The sequence below is a fragment of the Leopardus geoffroyi genome, chromosome E2 (genome assembly GCF_018350155.1).
Source record: "Leopardus geoffroyi isolate Oge1 chromosome E2, O.geoffroyi_Oge1_pat1.0, whole genome shotgun sequence".
NCBI lineage: Eukaryota > Metazoa > Chordata > Mammalia > Carnivora > Felidae > Leopardus > Leopardus geoffroyi.
Window position 1 is genome coordinate 15,625,416 of NC_059335.1, and position 12,938 is coordinate 15,638,353.

General features: G+C 43.2%; 1 protein-coding gene across 1 annotated transcript in view; it reads right to left on the minus strand.

Annotated features, from left to right (window-relative positions):
- SPINT2 (serine peptidase inhibitor, Kunitz type 2) overlaps positions 1–12,938 on the minus strand; it is a 28,368-nt gene that overhangs the window by 6,224 nt on the left and 9,206 nt on the right. Inside the window, exon 2 of the mRNA XM_045442476.1 lies at positions 1,195–1,365. Within this exon, the coding sequence (XP_045298432.1) occupies positions 1,195–1,365 (171 nt within the window). The remainder of the gene's footprint in view (positions 1–1,194; positions 1,366–12,938) is intronic.

The window sequence follows — 12,938 nt, forward strand, 5'->3', positions numbered from 1 at the left end:
ATTCTCCTCAGTCACCATCTGGTAAGGTTGCCAGTTGCTCCCAAAAGGTGAGGGACTAGCCTGTATGATCCCAAAGCAATACCCAGCCCTCAGCCATCCAAATACTTGTTAAGTGTCTGCTGGGCAGCGGCACACAAAGATCAGTAAACGGTTCCTGGAGGCACTCGGTCGCTGTGGACTTGTGTGCTCAAGCACGATGTTTTGAACCTCAGGCCACAGCCAAGGCCACTGTTGTTTCCCCCTCTTTATACACAACTTTAATAAGCGTATCTGACTTTTGAATGGCTCTCAAAGCCAAGAGAGATTGTAGCCAGTGAGTGAGGAGACATGAAACCCAACAAGGATGCAGGACCTGCCTCTGGCCCAAGGCGCACAGGCTGGCGGCACGTGGGAGTACTGAGGGCACCGGTGCGTCCTCACAGAATCCTGATCCAGGGCCTGAGCAGTGATGCCGTGCCATCAAGAAAGGATGAGAAAAGTCACGTAACAACGTTAGGGAGATCGCTGATGACGTTTTATCGGCTAGCCAAATCCTCAGGTCTCTAGAGCACTTGGAAGGGATCAAACCCCAGAGGACCAATGTCTCACTGCCACAGCCCTCAAGGAGGCCCTCACGGCTCAGTTCGGAGCCAGTGCCCTCTGCTGTGGGGCTTTAGGTTCTTATTTAAACTATGAGGCTCTCAAAGTCAACATTCTCTTGACTCCACTGAGTCCCTCCCAGGTAAGGGCTGGGAGAAGGACAGATTCCAGAAAGTCTGTTCTGCTTTTAATCTGACTCACAACTTGGTTGGCTGGGTAAGCTCCTCAAGGCATTTGCCCCAGAGGTAAAAATAACCCAAATGCCCAGGGAGCAAGGAGGGCAACCTGTCTGAGTGGCCCTGGAGGACTCTCCTATGCCAGGCCTGGTGGGGCACTTACACTCAGCAGTGGGAGAAAGGAAGTCGGGGAGAAGAGGTGGTCATGTCCCCCTCCCCCAGCTCGAGCCTGTGGCCTACTCTCCTTCTGGGAAGAGGAGGGAGAGTACTGCTGTGAAACCACTATGTGGGCGACCTTCAAACTGGGCCTTTCTTCTGCTTTTTAAAAACATCCCCCAGGTTTAGCTGTGAAGAACTAGCAAAATGCAAAAGGCATCCACAACCCAAGTTAATAAATGGTCTCTAAGTTACGCCCTTTCCCCAAGGACCACTGTCTTACCTGTGACACCAGCACATTTCTTAAGACACTCCTCCTTGGTCAAGTAATTATTGTTATTCCCTTCACAGCCGCCATACACAAACTGCTGGCAGGATCCATCGGTGACATTGTACCACCACCTAGGGAAGGAGGCCCGGCATCTTCCCACTATCTTCGAAACTCGACAGAATTCTAAAACACAAAGCAGAGAGACCAGTTGGATTCACAGGGCAATCCTGCCAACGGAGAACATGTACAGACCTGTAAGAGGAGGCCCGCTGTTTCCCAGAGCCCAGGATCCAGCACAGATTCTCCGTGAGTCGTGAGTGGTTTCTAAAGTGTTGCCATTAGGCTTAGTGATTCCTTCCTTGCACAGGAAAGAAACACACCACCTAATAACAAAGACACCAACCCACCCAACTTAACTATACTTCAGTTGCACGTTGATTTTGTCCCTGCCTCAACTTATTAAAGACACACGAGGGGCGCCTGGGTGGCTCAATCGGTTGGGCGTCCGACCTTGGCTCAGGTCGTGATCTCACGGCTCTGTGAGTTCAAGCCCCGCATCGGGCTCTGTGCTGACAGCTCAGAGCCTGGAGCCTACTGCAGATTCTGTGTCTCCTTCTCTCTCTGCCCCTGCCCTGCTTGCTCTCTCTCTCTCTGTCTCAAAATAAACAAACACTAAAAAAAAAAAAATTAAAAAAATAAATAAATAAAGACACATGACATCCAATGTAGAAGTATGGCTTTCAGGGACACCTGGGTGGCTCAGTTGGTTGGGCGTCTGACTTTCGCTCAGGTCATGATCTTGCGATTCGTGAGTTCAAGTCCCACATCAGGCTCTGTGCTAACAGCTCAGAGCCTGGAGCCTGCTAAAGATTCTGTGTCTCCCTCTCTCTCTGCCCCTCCCCTGCTTGCTCTCTTCTTTCTCTCTCAAAAATAAACATTAAAAAAAGATTAAAAAAAAAAAAGAAATATAGCTTTCAAAGGCAAAAGAACATATCACACTTTTTTTTTTAATTTTTTTTTTTTTAACGTTTATTTATTTTTGAGACAGAGAGAGAGACAGAGCATGAACGGGGGAGGGGCAGAGAGAGAGGGAGACACAGAATCGGAAGCAGGCTCCAGGCTCTGAGCCATCAGCCCAGAGCCCGATGCGGGGCTCGAACTCACGGACCGCGAGATCGTGACCTGAGCTGAAGTCGGACGCTTAACCGACTGAGCCACCCAGGCGCCCCAACATATCACACTTCAGGATCCTTCCGGGTATGTGCCCATCACACCAGGCATCAAGGGGGAACTTAGCACTGAAAGACCAGAGCTGGCAAGGTGAGGTCAGGAAGGACCTGGACCTGTCTTAACCTTCCTTATCCACTGTTTGCCCAAGTCAGCCACTTCACACTGAAATTTCCACACAAGCCTCAGAAGGAAGCTGCTAACCCTTGTCCCAACTCCAAAGGCAGCTGAGGGCACTCCTCTGTTCCAACACTTATAATGGCTCCCATCTGAGCATTCCAAGAGGGGCATGGGTTTCAAGGTGCCCCCAAATCTGACCCCACTCTAGTACAAAGGAAACAAACAAAAATGTCACAGAATTCCAGCCAGCTACATATACCTCCAAAAGACCTAGATATCTGCTTTCTCTTAAAAAGACAGAAGGGCGCCTGGGTGGCTCAGTCGGTTGAGCGTCCGACTTCGGCTCAGGTCATGATCTCATAGCTCATGAGTTCGAGCCCCGTGTCAGGCTCTGTGCTGACAGCTCAGAGCCTGAAGTCCACATCAGATTCTGTGTCTCCCTCTCTCTCTGCCCCTAACCCACTCGCATTCTGTCTCTGTCTCTCTCAAAAATAAAAACAAACATTAAAAAAAAAAAAAAGAGAGAGAGAGATAAGCAAGTGCTGGAGGTATCTCCTGCACCAAAATGAGCCTTTCTCCTGGAGGAATCAGGAGGATGGAAAGCAAGTTGAAAAGGGAGTGAGCTGACAATGTGATCCAATGTCTGACCAGTACCACCTATCATCTTTCTGGGATCATGAGTCCAAGCCACCTCTCCTACTCCTTGGCCTCCACCCATCTGTCTTCTGGCAGAAGGGCATTCCAATCTGCAGGGTGTTCAATTAACATCTCAAATAAGTTTTAAGCTGTCATTTACTCTCCTCTAATTGTTTTCATGTTTGTTAGGTTTACTTCACTAACTAGGGGATAGCTTTCAAAAGCAGAGGGCAAGATCTTGTTTTTCCCCAAAATATGTCTTAACGTCTAATGGGCATGAAACCAAATGTTCGACAAAACATCAATCTATGGATAAAAAAGGGTGTAGTACTGGGCAAAACAAACACCTCAAGGAACTCCCACACACACCAATAAATCACAGGTAACTAGTACAGCAGAAAAAGCATATTCTGAAGAAATTTTCTGTTAATTTGAAAGCAACCATCCATTAAAACACCAATTAAAAAGTACCTTATCTGGACACTTCATACGAGTAGAATCTTATAAATGTACAGAAAAGGCAAATCAAGAGAAACAGGAAGTAGATTAGTGTCTGCCTGGTGCTGGGGGATTGGGGGATGGTGATGACTGCAAATGGGCACAAGGATCTTTTGGGGATGATGGAAATATTCTAAAATTAATTTGTGGAGATGACTGTACACTCTGTAAATATACTAAAAATCACTGGATTGTATGCTTAACTGATTTTATGGCATGTAAATACTTTAATAAGGCAGTTAAAAAATTAGGGGCACCTCCTGTCCATAACACATCAACCAGAATCAGCGGATTGTGCACCTGGAGCAGATACTTTTGACAACATGCCAAAGATCACAAAACATACACAATCAGGGCACCTGGGTGGCTCAGTTGGTTGAGCATCTGGCTCTTGATTTCAGCTCAGGTCATGATCTCACAGTTCATGAGTTTGAGCCCCGTGTCAGGGTCTGCACAGATGGCATGGAGCCTGCTTGGGATTCTCTCTCTCCCTCTCTCTCTGCCAGCTTGCTGTCTCTCAAAAACAAAACAAACAAAAAACCATACACAATCAACAAAGGCCCAAGGAAAATATGATAGGAAAAGGGTTCTCTGGTGTATGATCCACTCAACCCCCATGGCTGTCAAATGTCCGAGGTGGCACTGCTATGAACAAGACAAGATGGACAAGAGCCACAGGATCCACTTATGAACCACAACTGAAAACAACATCAAGGCAGGGAGGGCCCAACTGCTACAGAAGAAGCAACAGCCTATCCAGTACTCTGCCAAGCTGAGCACCCTGGAGATCACTGACTGCTTTGTGTCCTTGCTTCTTGAGCAGTTTCAGGGACAGTCTTTTTGACAAAAAACCCAAGGGAGGAATTGCACACTTTGTTTTTAATATTATTTATTTTTATTTTTGAGAGAAAGAGTGCAAGCCACAGTGAGGGGCAGAGGGAGAGGAAGGGAGGGTGGGGGGGGGGAAGGGAGAGAGAGGGAGGGAGGAAGGGAGGGAGAGAGAGGGAGGGAGGGAGAGGGAGGGAGGGAGGGAGAGGGAGAGGGAGAGGGAGAGGGAGAGGGAGAGAGAGAGAGAGAGAGAGAGAGAGAGAGAGAGAGAATATCTCAAGCAGGCTCCACGCTCAGCAGAGAACCCAACTCGGAGCTCAATCCCACAACCTTGGGATCATGCCCTGAGCTGAAATAAAGAGTCAGATGTTCAACTGAGCCACCCTGGTGCCCCAGGAACTGCATACTTCAAATGGGTGAACTGTATAGTAGGTAAATTACATCTCAGTTAAAACAAAAACATGACACAATGTCAAACAAAGCTCAAGGCAGCCAGGTGGGAAGCACCAGACACCATAACAGAAACCACTGTATCAAGGGTGGGAATTCGGTAGCTTTTCCTAAGCAAGCCAGATACACACTCTGTGCAGGTAGAGAAGGCTGAGTGTATAAAGAAGAAAGAAAAGCCTATCTAGGGATGGATAGTAGTTACCTTGGTGAAGTCCGCACTGCCCAGAATCTGGCCCTTATTTTTGTAAACTCACACACTCTTAGTGCCCCAGCTGATGAGATGCAGGGACGGTGATCCTTGCTAGCAAAGCACACAAGAGGATGCTGACGAACTGTCAAGCAGGTTGGATGTATATATGAACCAGCATACCACCTCGGAAAGCAAGCTGAAACGGAGCAGGTCACTTGGAGTCAGAGTAAGGAAAAGTCTACAGCAGAATTCCTATGAACATCCTTCTCCATCAGGATCTACCAGGCAGGCCAGAACCACACAGTAGACAACTCAGGACACACCTCGGTCAAGAAAACACAGTCAAGATGTGCCTCTGTGACACTTCCTTTCCTGACTGCTGCTTCTTTCTGACTGGAACATTCTTTCTGTAGATGTGATGGTCCCTTCCTAACAAATCTTGCAAGGCTGAGAGACCATTATGTCCCAGGCAGCTGCTCACATCTGCTCTTAATGACCACATATTGACTTCATAGTTTAAGTTTCAGAAAACAGCCTTATTTTTAGGTTCCCTGGGTGGGGTAAGAGGGGATTGGGGGAGGGGGAGACTTCACTTTTTCCTTTGCACAGGGGAATTCAGAACTGTATCTTTATTAAGAGAAAACTTGGGACTAAAAATACAGTAAGCCTGTAAAGACAGAGTGTGGACAATTACTGAAGCTGAACGACAGTCCACGTGGGCTCACAGAAATGCTCGCACCCAGGGGCGCCTGGGTGGCTCAGTCTGTTAAGCATCTGACTTCATCTCAGGTCATGATCTCTGGTTGGTGAGTTCAAGCCCCACGTTGGGCTCTGTGCTGACAGCTCAGAGCCTGGAGCCTGCTTCAGATTCTCCGTCTCCCTCTCTCTCTGCCCCTTCCCCGCACACACGCTGTTTCTCTCTCTCTCAAAAATAAACATTAAAAAAACTATAAATAAATAAAAAGAACTGTTTTCACTATTGTTGTATACATTTGAAAATTTCTTAATAAAAACAGCTTCTTTTTTTACACAAATTTCATTAGAGTAGAAGAGCTCAAAGTAGCAGATTAGTTGGCTGAAGCTAGGTTCAATAAAGATGAAATTTAACCACACCCTACTGTGTCAAGACAGATCCTTTCTTTGAGTATGGAAGTACCCTGTCAAATGGAGAAAATTCTCATTTTGTCACATGCTTCTACTAACTCATCTGCTTTTAAGCCTCTATGATATAAATTTTTATTCACTAGGCTTAAGAAGTGAACTCATGAAAAAGAATTTTGGGGGGTACCTGGGTCGCTGTTGGTTAGGTGCCAACTCTTGATTTTGGCTCAGGTTTGTGGAATCGGGCCTGGGTCGGGCTCCACACTGACAGCACGGGGCCTGCTTGGGATTCTCTCTCTCCTCTCTCTATGCCTCTGCCCCCCACCTCCTGCTCATGTGCATGCTCTCTCTCAAAATAAATAAATAAATAAATAAATAATTTTGTTTTTGTTTGCTTGTTTTAAAGGAGGCAATGTTCTTTTAGGAAGCACAGGTCATATATTCTCCACTCCCTTTCATTGTTCTCCAAAAGGCTTGTACAAAAAGCCAGAAATACTTTAGTATGTAACATGGCTTCCATGACTTATCATCTTCCTTTAAAAAAAAAAAAAATTACTTTCAATTAAAGTACTGTACCTTGGTAGATCCAGGTTAAAAATCAAAATGAACCAAAATGGGGGTGCCTGGCTGGCTAAGTTGATGGAACATGCAATTCTTGTGGTTATGATTTCAAGCCCCAAGTTTGTTGTAGAGATTACTTAACAGCTCAAGTCATGATCTCGTGGTTCATGGGATACAGCCCCACATCAGGTTGTGCTGCCAGCACAGAGCCTGCTTGGGACTCTCTCTCCCCTTCTCTCTGACCCTCCCCAGCTCGCACTATCAAAAAGTAACAAACAAGTCTTAAAAAAAAAAAAAAAAGGAAAAAAGAATGTAGAGCTTTACTTATTTTTTGAAACCCCACCTATTGCCTTCACTAAGCATTATGCCAGGCACATTATGTACACTATTTTTAATAGTGGTCCAATCAGAGCCTGAGTATTAACATAACCACCCCTCAGATGGACAGAAAGAAAAAGCCACTATAGTAACAGGCAGTGGGGAAAACATGAAACTGAAGTTGCCTAAAAGCCAAAACATTCCTCAGGGCCTTCATCACAATCTGAGGGCTCAAAAGGCCAGGCCCTTTGCTGGGCCTGTTTACAGTCACACTTAATGACAAGGTCACAGACAGCACCACTGGTCAAGGCTGAGGGGCACCTGGTAGGACAAACTTTCAGGAAGTTATTCCCTAATAAATATTACTATTTAATAAAAATTAGTAATAAATATTAGAAATAAAAATTACTATTAAGAGATGACAAAACAATATATTGGTCTTAGAATAGCACTGGAAAACAATCATGAAAAATGCCTCAGGTCCTATTTGTACGCTCACAAATTCTAGTGCAAAATGAAATACATCCTGTAAGTTTTCAAAATGCAGAGTAAGAAAAATGGAAAAAAGCTGCAGAGCACCGAATCTGTATCTACTCGCTTCAGAATATGTAAAAATGGAATTCCTGTCTTTAGGAACTAGTTAACATTCTCTTGGAAAAGCATCAGAAATGGTTAAAAATCACATATTATCTGAAATATGAACCAAAATTACCAAACCCTGACAGGCATTTTGAACATTGCCTATTATAAAATTGCCAAACAGCCTGGTCTTTGCCATGAAAAACAGGTTCCTCTGGTTCTAAAGTCACTAGAGCTTTAACCAAGACAACAAGCCAAAGGCTCAGACACCTTCACTCCATGTGCAATGGGCTGGAATAACCTGCTGTCACCTGCTAACAAGGACATCATAGGAATTTTAGGCTCCCAGGCATTACCAATTTCATTTAACTCTACAGGCTTAAGACAGTATCTAATTCTCCAAAAATGTATAGTTGTAGCTGTGCCTACTCTAAAAAAATTAAGTTAATAAACCATTTCAAATATTCTGAAAACTGGAGAACATACCATAACACAAGTGTATCTACTTCTCAGCGTTAACAAATTCTAACCTTTGTATACCCCTTACTTCAATCCCACCTTCTCTCTCTCCCCTGAATAAACAACTGCCTTGAACTTGGTGTTTTCTTTTATTCATGTGTTTATACACAGATTAAGTTTACTTCGAAAACAAGCAAAAAGAACTTTCCTAGGAGTCTAGCCTTTGACACGCTTTTTACTCCCATGGGTGCTACAGACTAAAGAACCCTGACTTCTTTATTTTTTTTAATTTATTTTTTAAATCTACATCCAAGTTAGTTAGCATATAGTGCAATAATGATTTCAGGAGTAGATTCCAGTGATTCATCCCCTATGTATGACACCCAGTGCTCATCCCAACAAGTGTCCTCCCTAATGCCCCTTGCCCATTTAGCCCATCCCTCCACCCACAACCCCTCCAGCAACCATCAGTTTGTTCTCTATATTTAAGAGTCTCTTATGTTTTGTCCCCCTCCCTGTTTTTATATTATTTTTGGTTCCGTTCCCTTATGTCCATCTGTTGTTTATATTATTCTTTTTAATTTTTAAGAGAGAGAGACAGAGTGCTACCAGGGGAGGGGCAGAGAGAGAGAGAGAAGGAGACAGAGCCACAGAGTCTGAAGCAAACTCCAGGTTCTGAGCTGTCAGCACAGAGCCCAATGTGGGGCTTAAACTCACAAGCCATGAGATCATGACCTTAGCTGAAGGCAGACACTTAACCGACTGAGCCACCCAAGTGCCCATTTTGCTGATAGCGCTGCTATAAACATTAGAGTGCACGCGTCCCTTCGAAACAGCACACATGTATCCTTTGGAAAAATACCTAGTAGTGCAATTGCTGGGTCGTAGGGTAGTTCTATTTTTAATTTTTTGAGGAACCTCCACACTCTTTTCTAGAGTGGCTGCACCAGTTTGCATACCCACCAGCAGTGCAAAAGGGTTCCTCTTTCTCCACGAACTCACCAACATCTGTCATTGCCTGAGTTAATTTCAGCCAATCTGACTGGTGTGAGGTGGTATCTCATTGTGGTTTTGATTTGTATTTCCCTGATGATGAGTGATGTTGAGCATCTTTTCATGTGTCTGTTAGCTATCTGGATGCCTTCTTTGGAAAAGTGTCTACTCATGTCTTTTGCCCATTTCTTCACTGGATTATTTGTTTCTTGGGTGTTGAGTTTGAAAGTTCTTTATAGATTTTGGATACTAACCCTTTATCTGATATTTCATTTGCAAATACCTTCTCCCATTCCATCAGTTGCCTTTTACTTTTGCTGACTGTTTCCTTTGCTGTGCAGGTTTTTACACTGACGAGATCACAATAGTTCACTTTTGCTTTTGTTTCCCTTGCCTCCGGAAACATGTTAAGTAAGAAGTTGCTGCGGCTGAGAACAAAGAAGTTTTTGCCTGCTTTTTCCTCTAGGATTTTGATGGTTTTCTGTCTTATGTTTAGGTCTTTCATTCATTTTGAGTTTATTTTTGTGTATGGTGTAAGAAAGTGGTCCAGGTTCATTCTTCTGTATGTTGCTGTCCAGTTTTCCCAACAACATTTGCTGAACAGACTGTCTTTATTCCATTGGATATTCTTTCCTGCTTTGTCAAAGATTAGTTGGCCATACATTTGTGGGTCCATTTCTGGGTTCTCTATTCTGTTCCACCGATAGAAGTGTCTGTTTTTGTGCCAGTACCATACTGTCTTGATAATTACAGCTTTGTATTACATCTTGAAGTTGGGAATTGTGATGCCTCCAGCTTTGTGAACAACCCTGACTTCTTGCTTCACTGTATGCCTGAGATCAGGCCAAAAAGCCTGGGATCATCTCACAAGCCTGAAGTCACTCATAAAATGGTCCTTTTTCTCCCACCCATCTGTTTATCTAGAGCAAAGCTCAGAAAACATTTTTTATACCTGGCCAAATAGTGAACACAGCCAGTATTTGCTTTGCATGAAAGTATGGAAACCAACTTCTATGACCTTTAAACTTGTTTGTCAAAACATTAAAAATTGTGGGTTAAAAATGCATAGAATGAACAGTAAAATTAATATTTACTTAGTACAATGTGGCTAAAACATTAGAAACTTGAGAATTAAAGTGTTTAAATTTCTTTGCAAAAAAAAAAAAAAAAAAAATTACCAAGAGTAGCTTGAACAGTGCTTGTGATGGTCTTTAGTCATATAACTTCTGATAATGGAGCAAGCATCATTTCAATTAGTCTTACTGAACTGTCACTTTCTAGGTTTGGATCAGCTCCCAACATTTTATCCTTTCTCTTTCAATATCACAACTGCTCTGAGAGTTGCTTTACTTTTTGTGGGGTTTTTTTTGCCAGTGGTACTTCCACTGGAACATCATTGTTTTTGTCACCACTTTCCTTGTTTCTGTTGATAAGTGGACCCTCACTAGGCTTCTCTGGCTGCACATCCAGTCTTCCAAATCAAGGCAGTTTCAACATTCCCAAAGTAAGCGAGTTCTATCACTCCGCTTACGCTCCATTGGAATTTTTTGTTTTTCATTTTTTTAATGTTTATTTATTTTTGAGAGAGAGAGACCAAGTGTGAGCCAGGGAGGAGCAGAGAGAGAAGCAGACACAGAATCCAAAGCAGGCTCCAGGCTCCAAGCTGTCAGCACAAGCCCGATGCGGGGCTCGAACTCATGAACTCATGAACGGCGAGATCATGACCTCAGCTGAAGTCGGACGCTCAACTGACTGAGTCACCCAGGTGCCCCTGTTCCACTGGAATTTTGCTTCCAGCATTACCACTTTTTCTCTTTGCTGCACTTTTCATCTTTTTTGGTCAATTCCCTCTATTGATTAACCACAGGTTAATCAACTGTAACACGGGTTTATTACTGGGAAACAAGGAGGCAAGAAAACCACATGATTTGCTGTGTGTGTAAACTGAGTAACAGATATACAGTGATCAATCACCATGCATATATGTCATTTACATAGTGATCTGTGACCGAAGAGCTGAAACTTGTACTTTATCCAAGTACCCAGAGTTAATATACTGTGGTAACTAAAATCCGTGCGTGTCAAAAACCATGCAAAGCAGGGATTGCCTTATTTCAGACTTTGTGGGTCACAATCTGTTCTAACTACTCAACTGCAGCATTATAGCATGAAGGCAGCCTTCGACAAACATGTAAATGAATGACCATGGCTGTCATTTCAGTAAAACCTTATTTATGGGCACTAAAATTTTATTTCATGTAACTTTTACTGATTCTTGATTTTTTCAAACATTAAAAAATGTAAATAGCTCTTAGGCCATACGCAGGCAGCAACCATTATACAGTTTAATCTCTTCTTTAGAGAGTGTTTATAAAAACACCCAGTTCAGATTTTCCACCCTGTCATTATAGAACTCAGCAAGCCTTATACGTGCAGTCAGAAGCTATCAAATAGACTCCTAGGGTTCACATTTCTTATAACAACACTGACCATGCATTCCTCAGGTTTTTCCTTTGCCAAGAACACTGTAGCATACCCTCCCATTGCTAAAAACAGCACTACTCTTTCCATTAAAGCAACTTAAAATTCTAAAGACAATGATGAAAGAGAAATTACCTGCTATAATAATTCTCAGACATTTGAAAATCTTATTTTACAATAAGAGCACAGTTCACTCCTCAGTATCAAAAAGCAAAGAAAGCAATCAGGAGTCATTTAATCCAAGTGTTTCAAACAACAGGGGCAACGGTTACCACATTCCCAGAGGGCTTGGTGTTCACAGACCTACAACAGCTGAAAATTCACCATCGAGACATCTTATTTGTGCTGGTTAAGTAACTTGTAAGACATGCACATAACAGCGCTGTTAAAGACAGGCAAATGTGTGTGTGCTGGTATAGAAAAATGTCTAAGACTGAGAAGGAGAAAAACAGGAGAATGGTTTACGTATTGTAATTGCTTTCTAAACTTTTAATTTAGACACGTGTATGAATTTACCTTTAAGGAAAGGAACTGAAGGAGGGAGAGAGGCTTTTCCAGTTTTTTTCCATCCAGAATACACAGTGTGAGTATTCTAATCTTGTGAATACATTACTTTTTGTTGTTGTTGTTGTTAAGGGTCAGCAGTGGTTTTTTCAGGATAGTGGAATATGGTCCCTGCTGTGTAAAATTTTCAGTTAAAGGGGCACCTGGGTGGCTCAGTCTGTAAAGCGTCCGACTTCGGCTCAGGTCATGACCTCACGGCTTGTGAGTTCGAGCCCCACGTTGGGCTCTGTGCTGACAGCTCAGAGCCTGGAGCCTGCTTCTGATTTTGTGTTCCTCTCTAGTTCTGCCCCTCCCCTGCTCGTGTGTGCGCGGGTGCTCTCTCTCTCTCTCTCAAGAATAAATAAAACATTTTTAAAAATTAAAACAAATAAAACAAATAAAAATTTTGGTTAAAAAATTTTAAACTACATGAGAAATAAAATTGAATGTGCTAAATTCCTCAGGATCTTGAGCAGTATGAAGCAACAAGTGTTTGGTGAATAGCTATTGTATGTAAACAGGGTCACCATACAATGTACCCTCCAGATGAGGACATTTTTCAGAATGAAAGGGGGCATTCTTAATAGTCACTCTGTGACATAAAGTGGCATAAATTGGAACCCTCCAAGGTAAACTGGGCTGAGTAGTCATCCCTAGAAAGCACTGACTGAGGATGCGGTCTTTTGCCCTTCAGGGGTTTATAATTAGAACAAGGCTCGCTTGGGCAGAAAAACAAAAGTCAAAAAAATCACATAACATAAAATATTTCAAT